Source organism: Seriola lalandi, unplaced genomic scaffold (assembly GCF_002814215.2).
Source record: "Seriola lalandi dorsalis isolate HSWRI2012SDOR001 ecotype SW California unplaced genomic scaffold, Sedor1 jcf7180002054938, whole genome shotgun sequence".
Taxonomy (NCBI): Eukaryota; Metazoa; Chordata; class Actinopteri; order Carangiformes; family Carangidae; genus Seriola; species Seriola lalandi.
In genome coordinates, this window is record NW_019525490.1 from 483,799 (window position 1) to 504,978 (window position 21,180).

Here is a 21,180-nt window from a genome sequence, read left to right on the forward strand (position 1 = left end):
GGGAATATTTCTTGAAATGAGTACCAGCACAAAAGCTGGGTGTTTTCTGATAGGTCTCAGGACTCACACCCAAGTTAAGAAATCTCATTGTGGGCTCCAGAGTGGAAACCCTTTATCATCCCCTCCCTATAGAAAGAGGCCGGCTCCATTTTTGTTACGTCATGCTGTCTATAGCAGGTCTGCACTTGCTGTGTGTGCATATGGTGTGTTCCTGTCAGCGTTTCTGGAATCACTGGCCAAGCATTGCTCAAATTGAGTTCGGCTCTAAACCTGCACTATCACTGCTTCTCATGGCTACACTTCTGATTAATAGGCTCCCCAGATAGCCTCATCTATAATTCTACTCACAGTTATCTGTATTTACTCCACAAGACATGGCTCCCACCAGGCATGCTCCTCAGCCAGCCTACCATTATCCCTATTATCATCATTATTATCACGTCAATCCACCAGAGGTGGGTGGCTCCTTTAGCTTGTATGTTATAGCCTAAAAAAAACCTCTCCCTCCTTATATGAGTCACTTCATCTGAGCCAAAGAGGAAGCACAGGGAAACAGAGTGTTGTGGCGTACATGACAAGAGGGGGAAAGCAGACCAAAGGGATGCCCCCACTGTGTGTCTCATACTATCATATGTCTCCAGACTTAATGGGTCTTACTGCTATCAGCACCATCACAGCTCAGCTTCCTGTCAGAGGGAGGCACGCACAAACACAGCAGTCATTTGGCAAGAGTCAGGTCACAAGCAGCTCCAAGCAAGAAAAAGTGACCAAAGCAAAGTTTAAAAACAACTTTCAAGTTTGAATGCTTTAATCACAGGGCGAGTCATTTAATTCAAATGTTGTTTCTTTTCTTTTTTAAGGAAGGTGTGTGTCCATTTGACACCCTACCCACCCCATAACTCAATTGCCCACCAACAGCCATGAGGGTTAACAGATGTCATGAGCCAGAGCACAGAGGAAATCAGATGCAACTCAATCCGGATCCCCCTGCCACTTAAGAGCATTGAACAACAGAGGCCCCACGTCCACAGCTGTCCTCACACCTGTTACCATATGCTTGTATGAAACATCATGTTCAGCTGAGGAATATTTAAGTGTTAAGTTACGTTCGATCACCATGGCATTTCACCATAGCTGAACACTGTGCTATACTATGATTGTATGTTAGTGTTTTCATAATTGTTTTCCATTCCCCTTTTTAGGTGCTTATGAAGAAACACACATTTCCTGATTCAAAACTGCCATGAGCAAAAAGCGAAGTGAAACCAGAGCCACACAGTGTCCACAGTGTGCAGGATTTCCTTCACACTCCATCCTGATAGAGAGATCTACAGAGGAACTATATGAAAACATATAGGGTTGTCAGGGTTGGAAAAGTGAACATTGCCTCCTTAACCCTGATGTAACTAATACACCAGTGCAAACAAATATATTAATATTGGTTATAATAGTTTGTGTGGCAATTGAGAGGCTTTTCCGCCTATATGCTGCACATTTGAGTTTCACCTTGTGACCATTGTTCCTCTTTGTCCATGTGGTTTGTTTCTGTCTCTTTTGTTGCCATGATTTTCTCGTTGTTGATTTTCCCCTTGAGATATTTTTCAGATATTTTTCAGAAGTCTTGTTCTTCCTATGAAATAATATATATCAAGCCATACTGGTGGCCCAAGGCTTTAAGACACTAGTGAGCGTAATCACAATATCAATGAGTCCAACCCAGGGACTTTTGTTGCATGTCATTCCCATTGTCTGTGCCTTCATTTCCTTTCCACCTCTCTACTGTCCACTTTTATAATAAAGGAAAATGTGTCATATTACTTCCACAATATGTGCTGTACATGATATAATAGTACAACAACAACAACAACAACAACATAAAAACAAATATGATGATATAATTTGAAATAAGTCAAAATAAAATGGTTTCATATTAAAAACCAACAGAATGTCTTCACTAAAACTCATAACAGTTTGAAAAATCAGTCACTGAATATGAGTTGTGTCTCCTGCATCATCACTTATTGGCTTTGCTGGTTAACACTATGAAACCACACATTCCACAACACCATGTTTTGCTACAGCACAGCATCTTGTAACCAGCCCCTCTGCTGGCTCATCACTGGATTCAGGCTGTGGCCCAGGATCCCTCACATCCCTCAGCAGCTGAGCTCAGCTCTGCACAGCACAGCACAGCACAGCACAGCACAGCACAGCACAGCACAGCACAGCACAGCACAGCAAAGTCAGTATCCAGGATTTCTCCTGGCCATTAAAAACAAGAGTATGGTTCTTTTGCAGTGGAAGAAAGAGGATTTCACACTCACAAAAATCATAAAAAAACAATAGAAAGATTTGGACAAGACCTCAAACAATTAGAAGATTAACTGATTAGTCAATAGATTAACTATCTTAATTCTTAATTAGACTAAATGTGATTAATTGTTTGAGTAATTTTTCTACCAAAGATGTCAATCATATGATTTGCTGTTTTTCTTTGTTTTCTATTAATATAAATTAAAAATCTCTGGGTTTTGACTGTTGGTGGGACAAAACAGGTCATATATCTTACATGCTAAGATATTATAATTGCCATTTCTCACTATATTCTGACATTTTATGGACAAAACAATTAAATGATTAATCAAGAAATAATAGTCACAGTAGTCCTACATTTTGGTGGTGATTCATTAAAATTCCTGATGCAAGAAAATAAATTATAAATATTAATCTTGCATTTTCATCCAAATCACAGAGGTTTAGATGGTACACTTATGAAGACTTTTTAAAGTGACAGGAGAAGAAAAAAGAGCTGATTTCTGGGTGATAGCACGTTAAAGAGGGGATCCATTGGGATTTAAACATGCTGCTTGTGGACTATAAAAAATAAATGTGCAGGTAAACAGTTTGCCTCCTCATCATATGCTGTCCTAAATTTGACCAAAATGAATCACCACCTCTGCCCTTATGCACTTCCACAATGTCAATGAACCCCGGTGCACTGTAAACTGCACCAACATCACGTTCAAAATGTGCAACACAGCACTCAGTTTGACCTACACTGCCATTACAAGAGAGGCCTGGGGAAGCCTCATATGCCTGGGCTGAGGGCATATTAGTGTATTTGTTTTAATGAATTGCACTGCAGAAGAGGTTTGGTACACAATAGACTTCCATCTACACAACTTCCTCCACACCTGGACAAAGTCACAGCAGGAACTATGACCACATCCCTTCTCATTTATAACAGTTCTATGGACTAGTCAGACTTTACACACTACAGGAAATGATCATATTAGAAACACTAGATATAGAATCAGCATCCTCATGGGGAGGAAATAACAATGATATGATACAGATTTGTCAGATTAGTGTAGAAAGTTCAGCACTGTTTCTCCACTTCAAACTATTAGTTTATCAAAATAATGAGCCCACAAGAGAGAAACTTAAATATTCATGACTGATCACATGGCTATGCCCTGTAATACTTTTTATAAGCGCTTGGAAGAATAGTTGGCTGTTTATTGTCCTCCAGGCTTCTTTTTTTTTCTCCACTCGGACAGCGTGAACTAACCTGCAGCATTAACATTCACAACATGTGGCTGCCTGCTCCACAGCGGAATCCCCTCCAACTGTCAAGAACGGGCTCTTCTCCCATATCTCTGCATGCGGAGGTACCAAGAGTTCACCTTCACTCCTAAACTAATCCTGACACCAAAACAACAACAGCTTCCAAGAAAAGGGTTTTTACCTGTTGATTTTCAGAGCGAAAGCCCGTCGCTCCGCGCTTCCCAAAGAAGCCATATGCGGGTCTGAAGTCCAGTTCAGCGGCACTGGCTTCAGGGGTTTTCCTGCGGTCTCGCCGCCTCGCTGTCACCGACGCACCGCTCCGTCTCCTCGCTACAGCTCAACTGTCATGTCAACACTCATGTTGGTTGTGGCGGCAGCAGCTTTACAGGGTGTAAACTTCCGCATTTGACTTTAGCCATCCCGTAGAGAAAGAGAGAGAGAGAGAGAGAGAGAGAGAGAGAGGGAGGGAGGGAGGCGGGGGGCAGACACCGGCAAGGCGCGGGTGGGAGGGGATGATGGGACGGGCTGGATGAGCCACGCGCGCTCTCTCACTGCTTAGATAAGCTTTCAAGTTAGTTAGTTAGTTAGTTAGTTAGATAGTTAGTCAGTTAGTTAGTTAGTTAGTTAGTTAGTTAGTTAGTTACCTTTCATTTGATCAATATTTGCACCTGTAATATTCGAAATTGTAAATGCTGTGCTGTGCTCAACTTTCTGCTCATCAGTATGCAGCGGTGGACAGAAGCAGAGGCGGAGTCAGACATTGCAAACATTCGGGGCTTAGCCCCAACTTCAGTCTATATTCAGGGGAATTTTCCCCATTCGCAGCAGCTGCATGCACTTTTTATTGTATCAAGCCATTTGTACATCATTTGGGGAAAACATGATAGTTGCCCAGGAAAAAATCATCCAGGGCCTGCATCATACAGTATTTTGAATCTAATTCTTCTCTGTCTCCCTCATCCTGAAACCACACCAGAAAGAATTTTGTCAATGACTAATGTTCACTACTGCCACATAAAAAGATGCAAAACTGTCTGATGTTACTATTTTCAATTTACATGACATAGCCTAGGTGGGGAGTGAATTTGGCAAATCTTTCTAATCTCTCTAACCTATTTTTGTTACACTATGCTGGAGTAGAATTAACAGATTTAGTGTTTAGCTGACAAATCTACTATAAATCCAGACCATAATAATATGTGCTGCTCTAACTGAGCAGAGATGGATCCAATACAAGGCCAAGTAAGTTTCTTCAATACTCTGAACTGAACAGGCCAACAGAAGAACATTTACTCTGATGATATTATATTTCTTTAAGGAATAGCAAATTCATCACATTTGTTAAAGATCAAGGATTCAGGACTGTGTGCTTGGTGAGTAACAACTTTCTTGCTTGTTCATGAAAAAAACTCCATAGATACTTTTTATTCAGGGAAAAAACACATTAGTGCTATTTTTAATTTTGTCCAAAATTATTAAAAATCTTTATCAGTGTCTTCCAGTGTATTGGCCAAAGTTTAGATTCTGAAGATCTGCCACTTACATTCACTTAAGTGTAATTATTTTATCATATAATTTATTTACTTGATTTTTATTTTGACGACATAGGTTGTTGGGGGAAAACTCTCACTACTGTTACAATCTATATATAAATGTATGTTGTGCAGTGTTGGGTTGGGGTAGTATCCATCAAGACCAGAGGCACCGCTCTGCTGCTATCTACTGGTGGATGTCAGTGGGTGTGTTTCTGTGTTTTTTGTTCCAGTTTGGTTTCTATTCTGTGGAGTTTGATCCTGATGAATCAGTGCAATTTTTCTTCCTTATAGGACATTTTTGATTTACAATGAAGCAATAAAATCACTCCTTGCCAACTTCCCCTCTGTCTCTCTCTCTCTCTTTCTGCACAGAGCCCAATTCACAGCAGCTAAAGGACTATCAAATCTCAAGGTAACGTATACATATAAAGAAGTGCGTAACCACCTTTGTTTCTCTGATGGGACAGCAGAGATGACAGGCTGAGACACGTTTCAATCAACCAATATCTCTGTTTAAGCTTTAAGACATTTTTGATTTAATAAAAATCTTTCAAAACTGCTTAAAACACACATGAGAAAAAGCAAAATTATATAATTTCTCACTGGAAAACATTATAAAATTTGTATTTCAAAAGAGACTGGGGATTTTCCCGGTGACATTAGTACATACTGGCCTCATCAGTCATAGTCAGCTGCTTCAGGACATTGCATAAAGTTGGCAGTTTAAAGACTAGACAGGCTGGGTAAAACCTGTTGAGCACTCAACCACAAACTGCTTTTCTGGAGCTGCTTAAACAGCAAGTCTGAAATTTGTTTTCCACTTCATTTTTCAGCCAATTAAAGAAAGACAGCTAAGGAGGTGTGGATTTTCCAGAACTAATGAATTGTACTGCCAACTCATTATAGCCCACATGAGGATGTTATGTTATGACATACAGTCTGTTGCAAACGGACTCGGACTGCGAATTGGAGGGAGTCCATGCAAGAGATGCCTTTTATTAATACTGACAGTAACACAAATGAACAATGGGGTATGAAAATCAGCAGTGCTTGCCATTAGAGCAACGCATGGATGTGTTGCGTGAGCGGTGGAGGTGCTCCATTTGCAATCCAAGATGAAATGATGCAGAGAGGATGTCAGCTGTTTGAAGGGAGACAGAGCTAGTACATGGGTCACAATATATAGAGGAGGTCCTCATGAACTACATCAGCTGACGACACAATTTCAATTTTCCACATGAAATGAAGCCTAATGTTTCATAGTAAACATCAGTTCTTCTTGTGCGTGTACATATTGCTGCATTTCACATGTAAAATGTCCCAAAACCCTATTTTGTAATAAAAACATCAAACGTAAAGTGCTGTTTCACTTGTGATAGCCTTTAGTATGTGAAATTGCTGTTTGTATTCACATGTGATATCTTATTCATTTCACATAACTGAAAGCCACATGTGCTTACATGTGAACTTTTCACTCATGAAATGGTGTAGTTGTAATAGCTAAACGTGAAATGATGTAACACGTGATGAATTAAAATGTAGTTTTTAAGAGTATAGGTATTAGAATCTCTAAACTGAAACTTATTATTATTATTGTTATTATTATTATTATTCAAAATTAAGGAATGTCTGAAAATAGCAACAGCGGTGGAGAATGAGTTTATGTCATTGTTTATACCTCTAAATTTAGTGTCAAAAGTTGTCTCAGCTGACTTTGTTTCACAGCGCACCCTAGTTGCAGTTCATAATAATATTGTTTACACTTAGAGCAATTTTATCTAATGTTAAAAGGGACATGTCCTGTTTTTGCGGTGGGCGGAACTTAAACGCTGACTGCTACAAAACAGACAGTCCGGACTTCACCTTTCAAACTCCAGTGCTAGACAAACGATCATGACAACTTAGACCTAAACAAGGCTTCAAGTATGCTCTCTGTGCACGTACAAAAGGTATTTTAATTGCTCTTTTTCATAGATATTTATCGCTGACGTGTTATTAGTGGCTGCCTTTACCGACGCTGTAGGTTTGAACAGCTTGAAAACAAATGAACAGTAAAGCTAGCTCGTGCTAGCGGGGAAGCTATACGTTAGGTGTCGTAACGTTAGCTAACAAGCAAAGTAGGGACGTTAGCTACGCTATATGTGGCAAGTTAGCTAACCTTAATTTTCGTGACCAACACTAGTTTATTGACGGTGTGTTAGCTACGTGCCTGACAGAGTTATGTGCCTTTAACTCGAGGAAGAGGATGAAGTAATGTTAGAGGCAAATCAGACTGCAGAAGCAAGTAAGCTAGCACACGCTAACACCTTGCCATAACAAAGTCAGCTAACGTTAGGTGAGGTGGCTAACGTTACAGTTAGCCGGGTAACTTGAGTCGTTGGTTAACGTTACATTTGTGCGTACACAGTCACCATAATTAACCCAACGTTTATGTTATATCAGTGATGGCTGTAGTACCACGGGACACATCGATGTTTTCTCTAGTATTCCCACGGGGGTCCGATTTGAACTTAAAACGGTCAACGTTCATTGCTAATAAAAGTCGCTTATCAGTTAACCTTAGTTTTCAATTTGCAAGTCAGACAGCTAAGTGTTAGACGACGCTGAAGTGACACGGTTAATCGCCAGCTATTTATTGTCTCAACTTACGTAAGCAGGCATTTAGGTAATTGTGGCTGTCTTTTACTTAGCATTTACTTCACTAAGTTCTGCTATAGTCTGGTCTGAAATAAATGGGAAGTTGTGAAAGCTGTGAGCTGTCGCAGCCATTGAACGTTTTTGCACAAATGAATATCTTCTAAAATAGCATGCTACTCCTCGAAAGTAAGGATCATCTCTCACAGTCATAACTCTGACAGATGATCTTGTTGGCAAACAGCTTGTGTCAGGGGTGTTTTGATTACAAAAGGACTATTTTATATTAACTGAACATATTATCCTGCAGTTTTAACGTAAGTGAACCATGGAAAACTCAGGCAGGCCTTACCGGGCTAGGCAAGGCGGCTGGGAGAGGGGAGCAGGAGCAGACAAGACAGAAAGCTGGAGGATCCAGGACCAGGGTCGAGGACAGAACTTCAGACCAGAGGGAGGTCATCAGGGCAAGAAGAATCAGAGTGGGCCCTACTGGGCCAGCCCTAAGAAGGGAGCATTAGGACCTCTGAGCTATTCCCCTGGTGGATTCAGAGGGGGTCACAGCCCCTCGCAGAAGGATGATGTCCGTTGGTTCTTAGGTCCTGAAAACGGTGGTGTGAGTCGAGAAGATAACTGGAGAGAGCGCTCACAGCAGCAGCATTACTGGAGGAGGGGTATCCAAGGAGAGGGTCCAAAGGAGGACAGGGAGCAGGGGAGGAGAGAGGCTCCTGAGGACAGTACTCCTAAACCAGGTGAGAATCTTAAAATCTGACTTTGGTGAAAGATTGAACACTTTTAGGTTCATCCACACTTAAAAGAAAAAAAATCTGAGGCAGTCTGCCTAAATCAGTGCAATGGACATATTTTAAAAGGGCCTACACTAATTCCTTATTCCCCTACAACTTCAATCCTGATCACAGTGATGTGCTGCATATTAAAATTTAGCTTGAGTCTGAGTGTAAGAACTGGCTATACTAATGCATCCATGAGATACACGCATTACTAATTACGTAATTTTTGTGACACATGCATTTCTTCCATTCTTGCATCCAAAGGGAGAAGACGGAGAAACAGACACAAGAAGAAAGCTTTTGCTGAAGAGAACAAGGGCCTTGTGAATGAAGACGCCACACTATCAGCCAAAGAGATGCGCAGCCTACGGCAAGCAGAGAAGCGACTTAATAAAGATGACATCTACTGCTTCAAGAAGGTACAGACTTTGATTGGTGTTGTCCAAATACACAGCCTTGAGCATATTTGCTTTGATAACTCTATATTGTAAGTCTATATTATAAGATATATAACATATGTATAATATTTTTTTCAGCCGTTGTCTGATGTCTATACTTTCCTCCTTTTTAAATTGTTTCAGAAGTCCCACAGTAACCCCAGTGCACTTTACACCTGCGCTGTATGTGATGTTCTGTTGGAATCTGTGTCTGACGCATACAGGCACATCAGAGACAAACGGCACAAGAAAAGGACAAGGGTCAGGAATGGTTTCATTATGCAAATCACCAATTACATGATCATAGTAAACATTTGTAGACAGATTATGCTACCATACTGTCGTTGTGCAGTAATAGTCTTTACGCATTAATAAACCCCTATTTGCTTGTTTTTGTTTATAGGAGAAGCAAGAACAGGTGATGCTGACGGAGATTCTGCCTCCAGGCCCGGAGCAGATAAGTGCAGTGAGTGCTGCACTAGAGGCTGTTGTACGAGAACATGGGATGAATGACGAGGATGTTGAGAGGAGACAGTGTGTGGTCTCCGTCATGCAAGACCTTCTTCAGTCCGTCCTGCCTGGTAAGTCACCTGAAGACAAAATATTTGTTTCGGTGACTTGACCTAAATTCGTCCTGATGGTGATATTGGTTTGTAGCAAACAGGCTGTTGGCTCTTGCGCTTTGCATCATTTCATTATTCTATGAGTTAAGTTTGAATGGTGATAATATTATTTCTTCTCTGTTTTCCTCATCTGTAGAGATCAGGCTTAGGCTATATGGATCATCTTGCACTAAGTTTGGATTTAAGGATTCTGATGTCAACATTGACATTCAGTATCCACCTCACGTGAGTAGCCCAGTGTGAGTTTGATAGTGTGAATGCTGTTTTATTACAAGGTTTTTATTGATTGATGAAATTAAGAAAAACCTCATACCTCTCAGGAAAATGGATGAAACAAAAACAGCTGTCATCAAACAAGATTTTTACAAGTTTTTAGTCACAAGATGCAAGTATGAGTATGTAGTAGAGACAGTAATGACAGTGTGGATGGCAAAATGTCTTTTCTCTACATTTTAGGTTTCAAAAGTGATTGATTTGTGCATGTTGTGTTTCTGAAACACACCACATTCATGTGTCCTTTTTTTATATTGTATTTATGGTGTATAAAGGCTTTGAAATGGAATGTATTCACAGATGCATCAGCCAGACGTCTTGTTGTTGGTCAAGGAGAGCCTCTCTGTGAGCCGTGAGTCACCTCTTATTTATTTGACTTGAAGATTTTTCCTTAAGATTTTCCACCAAAGGAGAGTCAGTCAAGTGCTAGGCTGTCATGGATGCTTTAAATTTAACATGTGTTGTTCTGTCCTCAGCTCTCTTTGTTGACCTGGAAGCTGATTTTCATGCCAGGGTGCCTGTTGTCATTTGCAAAGAGAAAAAGAGGTGAGTATCTCCAACAGTTGTTCACAGTTTATAAGACAAATTTAGGTTATTCAGGCTCACCATAATTCCATACATTAAGACATTTATAATGCTACCAGAATGGTTTTTTTTACCTGCAGAAAGAAAAAAAACTATTGCTCATTATGGTTTCATTTCCACATGTGCAAGAGCAGTAAACCATTAATGAAAACTTAAACTGTTATTTTTTTCAACAGTGGTCTGATCTGCAAAGTGAGTGCAGGGAATGAAAATGCATTCCAAACCACCTCCTATCTTTCTGCTGTGGCCAGTCAAGAGCATCTCCTTCTCCCACTGGTTTTGGGCCTCAGACGCTGGGCCCAGGTATATCTCCAGTTGAGACCCTGATCTGTTGCTCTCATTAGCCAGGCAACTAGTGAAAAGGGCTCAGTATGCCACAGTTCTTTTGTAAAACAAAACATTTTGTTTTTAACATGTGTTCTTGCTTCTGACTTAGATTTGTGAGATTGACCGTGCAGAGGAAGGTGGGCTGCCACCATATGTCTTCGCCCTCATGGTTATCTACTTTTTACAGCAGCGCAAAGAGTCCCTCTTGCCTACCTACCTGAACCATGAGGTGTGTTTCTTTTCATCTTTTATATAGCCAGTGTTAATTTCAGTATTGGTCCTTGCTAGCTGTTTTCAATGGAAACTAATCTAATCATTTTATTTTTAGATTAAGGTGTTTTCACTCAGCAGGTTGTCAGACTTCAATCTCTTGCATGTAGAGGATGGATATTTACACTGGGCTTACACCCCTTCCTCCAGAGAATCATCACAGCCAGCAGAGGACTCCTGTATAAAGGGAAAGGTAATTGTGAAAACAAAAATTTAGTTTTTCTGTCTGAGAAGAGTGTTGTTTCCTTTTTTTGGCAGTTTGATGTATTCATTCTGATAATGAAATGCCTTTCCTAGATCAGATGCTTTCATGTTTTTCACCAAACTTAAAAACAATCTTGGCAGAGACTTACTGATACCATAGGTGAGCCACCATAGAGAACATCCTGCCCAGGTTTATTTTTGTTGAAGTGAATAGATTTGCCATGTTCCATCATTCGAAACACATTGGAAGGCACCAAAAACACAGAAAATAGTTCCTGAATAATATCCGTTAAAAGGGATATATCTCCCACACAGTTCTTTGTGTATTGATGTTAACCTACTCAAATTAAACCTGAGACATATCACATTAATTTAGTATCCATTATTTTATCTCCAACTGAATATGCTGAAGCACAGAGCCTGAAGAGCAAAAAAAGTGTAACTGTCCAAATACTTAGTTTTGACTGCACATGCTGTCTGATGTGTTTCCATGCAGGTACCGCTGGTGTTTCAGAGCCCTCACCCGCCTGTGGAAGTTGGGCTTCTCTGGGTAGAAATGCTTCGCTACTACTCGCTGGAGTTCAACTTGGCTGACAATGTAATAAGTGTGCGGACCAGCACTGTCCTCTCCCGAGAGATCAAAGACTGGCCAAAGAAACGCATTGCTGTGGAGGGTCAGAAGCTTCCTCATGTGTAGCATGAATGATTGAATTTTTGCTTTTGGGTGCTTTAGAAATCACACAGATATTTGCATCTTTATGCTTTTGTGAGAGAAAAAGTTCTCAGAGAAAATCCATGTTATTGTAACTCATTATTTGGTTAGTTTTGGCTAGTGTTGTTTTTACAATACCCAGGGCTAGTGCACCTATGCTAATGTCCTGGTTGAAACACAACAAGCTCCAATGAATTGAAATGCCACTTTTGTGACTCAATATTTGAATAGTTAAATTCTGTGCCAGCTATCAATGGGCATGTTTATATTGTTGATTTATACAGTGGTACCTAGATTTGTTAGTATACGTCTGTTAGCATTTTAAGGGACAAACATAATCTCCATTTCTGTTGAATATATAAAGATCTTGATTACTCTTACCTTACCTTATCTGCTTTGTCACTAATAAATGTCTGTGTTTCTGTGTTCAGACCCATTTGCCGTGAAGAGAAATGTGGCCCGCACAGTGAACAGCCAGCAAATGTTCGAGTACATCCTCCACTGCCTCAAAACCACATACAAGTACTTTGCAATGCTACTCAACACACCAGCTGCTAAGCATAAAACAGAAGCACCGCCTGGACCTGTTGAGCAGGAAAATGCGATGGCTTTGAATGAAGACATTGTAGGTCAATTCAGTCAGCTTAACGTTAATTCTCAACATGCAAGTCAACCTAAAGCTGTTGAAAATGGTCCAGAAGATTCTGATTGCATCATTGAAGAAGAGGAGGAAGTTGAAGAATACAGTGACTCAGATGAAGAGAGAGACAAGGAAAAGGTGGACCTGTGCAAAAGCAGCCTCTCGGAGGATGAAGAAGATCAGGATGATGATCTGGATATCGATGAGGACACACACACCAGACACCACTTGGACAGCTTCACCACAGAGGATGAAGAGATTTTCCTAGTGGATGAGATTTCAGGCGAAGAGCTTTTGTCTGATGAAGAGGGTCCAGATTTTGATACACCTGGTTCAATGGATGAGGAAGAGGAGGAAGAGGTGGCACTTTTCAGTCCATCACCTCCACCAGAGGATGCAGTTAAAGATGAAGGCCCAGAAAATAAAAACCAAAAGCAGAGCAGCAGAAGGTCTTATGAATTCACCAAGCAAGCTTTTACCAGAGGAAAGGTACGTTTAGCTTCATGTTTGTTTTCACTTAACATACAGCACTCCTGAATGTCTCTGGAAAACAAGGTTCTCCATGTGTAAGAAAACAGAAAACAAATGAACAAAAATCAAACTTGAGAGAATATTTTTAAAGCCATAATGTTTTTAAAGACATTGTGGCAAAAAAGCTTATGTGCATCATCTGTTAAACTCCTTTCAATTTCTTTTAGTCACACATGGTCGTGTGCAGTTTGTGCAAGCGTGATGGACATCTGAAAAAAGACTGCCCGGAAGATTTCAAGAAAGTGCAGCTGGACCCTTTACCCCCGATAACACCAGATTTTGTCAGTGTACTTAACAAAGTCTGCGAGCAGTGCTACAGTGAGTATTATGTGATCGCATAAATATTTGGGGTCAGGGGTGATTACTTTCATGGCAATGAAATATGCCACGTATATATTTAGAGTCTTAAGTTTTGACTGATTTTGCTTCAAGTCAGTGTTTTGAAATGAAATGCCACTATGCAAGTAAAAGAGCATTGTACTTTTTTAAAATACATAAAATTTGTTAAATCAAAATAAGTTTCATGGCATTTGATTATCTTTTACATGTGGTGTGAACATTTTTAATAAACAATTGAAGTCATGCAAGAACATTTTTATATTCCCGTCCTAAAAGTCTGAGATTTGCTTGTTGGAGTCAGCAAATGCTTAATTGCACAGCTGTGTTGTAAATTGCTTGTTTCAACTTGATTAGTGCCACCTGTTCATAAGTACTTAATCAGCATAAACAACACATTCAAATTTCTATGTAAGGCTAAAAGTGTTTCTTAAGAGTTAAACAAGAAGACAGAGCTCTATATCCTGTTGTCAAAAATCAGCAGAGGAAAACAGTAAATGTAGAAGTTTGAGCAGCAGCTTTTGGGCTGCCTGGGAAAAAATACAGCTGCCAATGACATGTTGTCGGAGCAGTACTGTGACAATTATAGGAAGAATTGTTGTGGCATTTATTTACATAAACAAACAAGTCTTGCTTAAAGTAAAATATTTCATGACTTAAGATTGGGGTTGTCAGGGTGGTGCAGCGGTCATGGAAATAGATGAGAGGATATTGCCAAGCAGATGATTATCGTGTTAAAACAAAGGATATTCACCTAAAGAGACTTGCATAAAGACCTTGACTTGGCTATTGGGAGATTAAGATTTTTTTTTTTCTAGTAACTACTGAAGTGTAATTGTTAAAAAAATGTTTTTTTATTTTATAGAATAGTTGTTTCTTTTTATAGTTATTTTTGTTGATTTTAGATCCAAATTCAAAACAAAATCTGAACCTCCAGCAGCTTTTATTCCTGGTTAAATGACTGAAACACACTTACTTACTTACTTGAAATTTCAAAAATTATTTTTACTGGCCATACAATATGGACCAGCAGAGATCAAGAGTTGCACACATACAGAATAAATATAATTTTTGAAACCTGTCATTCACATCTCTTCTTCATGTCGATATACTGTTGTGGTAGAATTTAAGAACAAAACAAAAAGGTATGTGTAGCTGTCATAACAATTTGGTGAATCCTTGAAATGAAGTGTATGACATTGGCCAGATCTGAGTATAGGTCTGTTTCCTTTGTAGCTGACTTTGCCCCAGATGAACTGGAAGTGAGTGTAAGAGAGCACATCCTGCAAGACCTGGAGACCTTTGTCAGACGACAGTTTGCTGGTGACGTAAATTTACCATATTCACTTCAGTCAAACTTAACTGATCATTTACTAGTGATGAAATTGACAGATCTAGTTTTTTGTTTTTTATTCACAGGAGCTCGGCTGCAACTATTTGGGTCATCCAAAAATGGCTTTGGCTTCAGACAGAGTGACCTAGACATCTGTATGGTGTTGGAGGGGCAGGATGCTATAGATGTAAGTTATGTTTTTATCCCACTGCTAATATTACAGTTACATATACAGGTATACATCTACTGTTGTGGTCAGGTGTTCTTCTGTTAGATATTCATGTCTCTTCTACAACCATTGGATATTAAATACAGTTCTGGGACATCTGCAGAATTAACATAGTGACTTCCTTTTGTGATATTCTTTCTGATTTTGAATCCATACTATATGTTTTTGTTTCTTATGTTTATGTTTTTTTCCTACAGGATTGTGCCTGCATCAGTATCATTGAAAGCCTGGCAAGACAACTAAAGAAACACCCAGGTACGACATAGCAGACCTGGATTAGTGGCACTTTCAGTGTGTCACTTTTTTTTTTTTCATTGTTTGTTCGTCGATTTTTCGGCTTCCTGCAATGTTTGTTTTAGTTTGGAGGGAATTACAACAAGCATCTAACGCAAAGTTATCGGTCACATGAAGTGTCTCATGGTTCATGGTAAAGTGAGAAACGGAGCAAAATGTATTAAACAGAAGATGTCAGTCTATCCCTTTAACCTGTCTCCTCATCTGCACCCTCTCACCAGGTCTGAAGAACATCCTACCCATCACTACGGCAAAAGTACCCATTGTGAAGTTCGTCCATGTTCGCACCAGCCTGGAGGGAGACATCAGCCTCTACAACACGCTGGTAGGGCCCTTTCTCCCTGTTCTGTTTTGTGCAGTGTTTTCTGAGTAAAATAAAACTGATTAGAGTCAGAGGGAAAAACGCATATTTCAAATTTGCTTCTGAGTTACATTTTTCTTTTCAGGCCCTGCACAACACACATCTGCTAGCTTCATATGCAGCCATTGACAGGAGAGTGAAGATCCTCTGTTATGTCATGAAGGTTTTTGCCAAGGTGAATATGCTTATATAATACTTGCAGCCAAGGCCTTTTTGCTGAAACACAATCCCGTCACACATTACAGTGTTATATTGTTTCATTATATTGTACTGCATAACTGTTTTGCCATATTTATTTTTCTCCCATTACAGATGTGTGACATCGGTGATGCCTCACGTGGCAGCCTTTCCTCCTACGCTTACACACTCATGGTGCTGTTCTTCCTTCAGCAGAGAAACCCACCAATTATTCCTGTGCTGCAAGAGGTACGAATGACATTTGTAAAAGGGTTCGTTTAAATTGGCGGTTTTCCACATCTTAATTTTTGAATGATACTAGATGTGGCCTTACCTTTCTGTAATTTCATGGGTTAGTATTTAACTATCCCAGAAACTGTATTTTATTTCTCCTGTCTGAACACAAGTTTTATTTAGACATGTAAAAGCAAACTAAGATCTATCTTTCAGAATTATGAATGTCTTCATTCATTCAGGCCTTCCCTAAAAACCAAAACAGAAACTCAAACATTTTTTCTCAGGATTTGGATATTTTACATTCCAAACACCACTGCAGGCCCTTTCAGAACTATAGAGATTAATTTATTAGTGAAAGATTTCTTTTTAAAGTAGATTTTTCATATAGGATGTTGAGTTATTTAAGAACAGCTCTCTATCTAGAGATACAATATTATATTTCCAAGCTTGTAATAAAGATGTATCTCCGTTGTGTATGCTAATAATTGCACAATTTTCTGACTTCACTGAGCTTGTTTGTCACAGATCTATGATGGAAAAAAGAAGCCGGAAGTGCTAGTTGATGGCTGGAACGTGTACTTCTTTGACGATTTAAAAACATTAGTGAGTGTTTTCTATTTTTTGCATATTTTCTGTGGGTATCCCTCTAAAGATTTTGGTGAATGAGCATGTCACACTGTGTCTTAATAACATGTCAATCATGTCTTCTTTCTCCTGCAGCCCAGTCGCTGGCCAGAGTTTGGGAAGAACACTGAGACAGTGGGGGAGCTGTGGCTCGGCCTGCTCCGCTTTTATACAGAGGACTTTGACTTCAGAGAGCATGTTGTCTGTATACGTCAGCAGTGCCGCCTCACCACCTTCAACAAGCAGTGGACATCCAAATACATTGTCATTGAAGGTCAGCGTGTGTGACATTCTCTGGGTCCAGATGTGTACAATAAAAAGACAAAGTATTATTGCTCTAGTTTTAACCTTCAGTATTGTTCGATTGTTTGTTTGTGGTTGTTTGGAAATATTTGTCACCTGTGTTGCTTTCTCTTCTGTGCTCATTTACAGATCCATTTGACCTGAATCATAATCTGGGTGCTGGTCTGTCCAGGAAAAGTAAGACTTTTTTTTCTCTATCTGTTTTTATCTGTTTTCTGTAGTCTCTTTCTCTTTTTCTCTGTTTTTCTCTGTCTTTCAAATGTATTTTCTTGTCATGTCCCAAAACAGTGACTAACTTCATCATGAAGGCTTTCATCAACGGCAGAACAGTGTTTGGCACACCCATCAAAGCCTTTCCTCCCATTTACCCCAGTCAGATGGTTAGTATTTGCTGTTTAAACGCTATAATTGCATATTATGGTAACATTATATAAGCACTGACATTGTAATTCATCCTCTTTTGTCCCAGGAGTACTTCTTTGATCCTGAAGTTCTCACTGAGGGAGAGGTGGCTCCCAATGATCGCTGCTGCCGCATCTGTGGCAAGATCGGCCACTTCATGAAAGACTGCCCCATGCGTAGGAAGTACGTACAATCAAAATACATGTCTGAATAAGTCACAGTGTTAACTTACAGTTAAATGTTTATCTGCACCATGTGTCAAGCTACTTGTTTGTATTGTGCTGTGATCATTTTGGTCCAGGTCCAAGCACAGAAGGGACCCTGAGAAAAGGCCAGAGCACCTGAGAGACAAAATGGATACAGCAGAGAACAACAAGGATCATGTCAGACACAAGCGTGAGCACTGGAGGAAAAGAGATGCACTGGAAATGCGCTGCTGCTACCTGTGTGGATCAAGTGCCCACATCAAGAAGGACTGTCAGCTGTACAGAAGCCCTGCAGGTTCACACAAAATTTTTTTTTTTTTATTTTATTTTACTTTTCTTTCATTTGCATTGTTAAACCCTTCCAAAAGATATTTCTCAACTCCATAGTAGAACACAGGTTTGTTAGTTTCCTATTTTCCTCTATTGCATTAAAAATATTAAGTACAAGACATTATTTTGCATTAATATTATTCATAAAATGAAGGGGAAAAGTAATTTGCTCTCTTTTTAATCTTTAATTTGTCATTTGGCAGGTAATGTGAAGATGGAAAACTTTACCTCCCCCTCTTCAGCCCACTTGAGGAATTTGAGAGAAAAGGAGAAACAGGCATGATCTCAGTCTTGTGAATGGAAAAATATTCTTATAAATTGGTAGACCGCTTTGTACACCTGTGCCCCTGTTTACCTTCTTTTTTTTTTCAGGGTTCACCTATACAAGAAGAGAAGAAGAAAAGAAAGCAACAAAATGTGATATTAAGTCCACAAGCAGGTATGTAAAATGTAAAGTTGCTGTAGTTTTTTGCTTCAGTTGAACTTCTTAAGGTACTGTCTCGCCTAATCAGCAATGTCATTGTCTAACGAATTTAACATTTAATATAGTTTAAAAAGGTTGTTTGTTTTTTTTTTTTTAATTACTTTGTAAAATATAGGAAGAAATTTGAAATACCCCACCTCACCTATCATAAAACACATTTTTCCCAACAACTTGTTTTGAACCAAAAATATGTTTATAATTTATTCAGACAAAGAGCTCTGTATACTCCACCAGGAAGAATTAGTAGCAGTTAAGACTGTCTATGTTTTTGTTATTTTTGGTTAATTGTCTTGTTTTAGGGCTGGTGTGGAGAGAGAATGAGAGCAAGACATTTTTGCACCAGGCTCAAGTTGAGCCATCTGTTTCTGAACAAAGTGCACGCTTGCTGATTATTTGAGTTATAATACTTATTATATTATTAAATAAAGCAGAAAGCAGCAAATACAGCTATCGGTTTATCATATTGTAGCGATCTGGCCTGCTCTGTCATTTAGCCTGATAGCATAAGTGTATTTTCACACACATTACAAAAGTGGCCAGTGCAGGTTTGAAGCATGTTTTGGAGTAAGTTTTGACATCTCTGTTCTGGTTTGTTTCAGGTAGTTTAGCCTGCCGAAATATGGGTCGCTCTGGTCACAGGAAGAGCCCAGTGGAATGAGCAGCAGCTGTGGCTACGCAAACCACGAGGTTCTACTCTTGTCCAGGCAGACAGAAAGTCCAGAAACCCTTAAATCTGTATGGGACTGTTGGGCCAATGGGAGCCCATTAAAAGCCAAAGCCAGGACGCCTTGACTTGAAGCCAAATAGGGCCTTTTTATGTGTGTTGTTTTTTTTCCCCCCTAAAGTGCTCCTCCTCAGAGGAGCTTTTTAAAGCTTTCATTTTAACATGAAAAGCCATTATGCATGGACCTCATGTCTTTGTTTACCTACACTGCCAGTCAAGTTTTTTTTATACTCATTACATTTCAAGCAGATTCAGTGTGAAATTGCTTAAATTAGAAAATGTAAGTAATTGAGAAGTGTCTGCTATATGACTAACAGTAGATTGCTTACATCTTGATCACCATAATATCTTTTGCAGACAACATACCAACAATTTGTTTTGTAATTGATGCTAACGCTTCTTGACACTGTATAGGCTCAACTGTCATCACAGGTAAGACCTAGTGTTTGTAAGCACTGCGTTAGTTATAAGCCAACTGGACATGGTGATGGTATGGTTTGTTGTCCGCTACTTACAGTGACTTGACATCAGTTAAGAGTCATTAAGATCGAGGCCATTTCACGTTTAACCAGAAAGTTACACATCAGTTCACTTATTCCTGATTTTCTAATTGCAAGAATGTTTAGGAAGAATTGTCTAATTATCTTTCTTCAGATTTAACCAAAAGAAGATTTACAATATAGATTCAAAAACGTTTGAATGGCAGTGTAACTTTTGTGATGGCCAGGATCTTTTTTTATGGAATTTCTTTTAAATCCTGTTTTATTTGTCATCTGCACTGACGTCCAGCAGTCTGTCTCTCCTTCAGCCTTGAAAGCAGCTCTTCGTGCAGGATGTCTGTGCGCTTGTGTGTCTCTGTGTAAGAGAAAACACCCTGTAGATATTTTTTCAGGATCATAGTTTTATTTTTTGAGACTGCTGATCCACCCCTATTTCATAGATACAGGCAGTTGAGGGGCAAATATGTAAGTGTGAATGGACGGTAAAATAACAGTAAAACTGTACTTCCTCTGCCGACCCTAGCCTGTATGTGTCTCCACACATGCTAGGAAGTGTTGTAACTGTAGTGCAAGAACATATAGTTGAGAAAGTTTCATGCTTACACAGTGGTCAAGGTTTTAAAAAACCAATCAACTGGTCCAGCTGATGGCATACACTGCTGCAAACGCTGTGTTCACTTACTCCTAAACTAGAGGTAATCTCAGTCTGACAGTGGAGAGATAAATGTATTTATTTGCCACAAAGGCTTCATTTTGTAGTTATGGTGCCACAGATTGGTAGCTGCACTGTGAGGGTCCACACCCTTGTATTATGTTGCTGCTAGTTAATGTCTCGAAGACCTGCTTATCATTCAACTTCAAATATGGACTGTCTGGCTTTATTGTTGTCCTAATATAGCTAAATTTTATTAAAAAAAAAGTGTTGTTGATGGTATTGTAATGAAATTCTCATTTTAAAGTAACTTTGTTTTAATGCCAGCCTTACTGCATTTCTTTTGTTGTATGCAAACGGAAGGTTTAGTTTGTTATTAAGGAACCCCAATCCGGCCAGGAAAAGTTGGCTTGCAATCCATTTTGTGTCTCAGAATTCATTAAACTAAAATCCAATCCCATTTCTAGGTCTATTGGAGTCTGTCCATAGTACAATACACATTGCAAGACCCATGGGTGTGACTAGAAATTGTTGGCATTGCAAGCAACATTAGTGAGGTGTAGGATAGATTAAGAATTTTAAACATTTTTACATTTACATTTGTAGCTAGCCAGTCCACACAACTGTAGTATTGATATTACTTATTGAGTATTTTATAAGAAAATAAACTCAATGACTTAAGACATAACCATCTGAATAATCTTAAGCATTTAAAGTTAGCCCACCCGGGTCACTGGTGTTTTTATATATTATTCCTCAGAAGAAGACTTGTGTGCCACACTAAATATTGCACAGTAGAGCATGAAAGGTCTATTGATCTCGGGAACAGGAGTTTGATCAACAAAGTGGACTTTTTATCCGC

General features: G+C 39.3%; 2 protein-coding genes across 3 annotated transcripts in view; one reads left to right on the plus strand and one right to left on the minus strand.

Annotated features, from left to right (window-relative positions):
• Positions 1–3,952, minus strand: part of dock8 (dedicator of cytokinesis 8) — a 53,336-nt gene extending 49,384 nt beyond the window's left edge. For both annotated transcript variants that reach the window (XM_023393549.2, XM_023393548.2), the window contains exon 1: positions 3,749–3,952. In XM_023393549.2, coding sequence (XP_023249317.1) covers positions 3,749–3,801 — 53 coding nt within the window. In that variant the 5' untranslated portion in view covers positions 3,802–3,952. The remainder of the gene's footprint in view (positions 1–3,748) is intronic.
• A 2,961-nt stretch (positions 3,953–6,913) lies between these two features.
• Positions 6,914–20,778, plus strand: tut7 (terminal uridylyl transferase 7). Its single transcript, XM_023393536.2, has 29 exons — positions 6,914–7,051; positions 8,047–8,485; positions 8,789–8,943; positions 9,106–9,222; positions 9,365–9,542; positions 9,721–9,809; positions 10,158–10,209; positions 10,334–10,403; positions 10,619–10,745; positions 10,879–10,998; positions 11,098–11,232; positions 11,740–11,917; positions 12,387–13,084; positions 13,294–13,444; positions 14,699–14,785; positions 14,882–14,982; positions 15,222–15,279; positions 15,540–15,643; positions 15,765–15,854; positions 15,992–16,105; positions 16,619–16,696; positions 16,814–16,991; positions 17,150–17,197; positions 17,309–17,400; positions 17,490–17,605; positions 17,724–17,923; positions 18,162–18,235; positions 18,331–18,397; positions 19,042–20,778. Exons 2-29 carry the CDS (start codon positions 8,065–8,067, stop codon positions 19,098–19,100), a joined length of 3,957 nt encoding a protein of 1,318 aa, XP_023249304.1. The 5' UTR covers positions 6,914–7,051; positions 8,047–8,064; the 3' UTR covers positions 19,101–20,778.
• Positions 20,779–21,180: the final 402 nt, after the last annotated feature.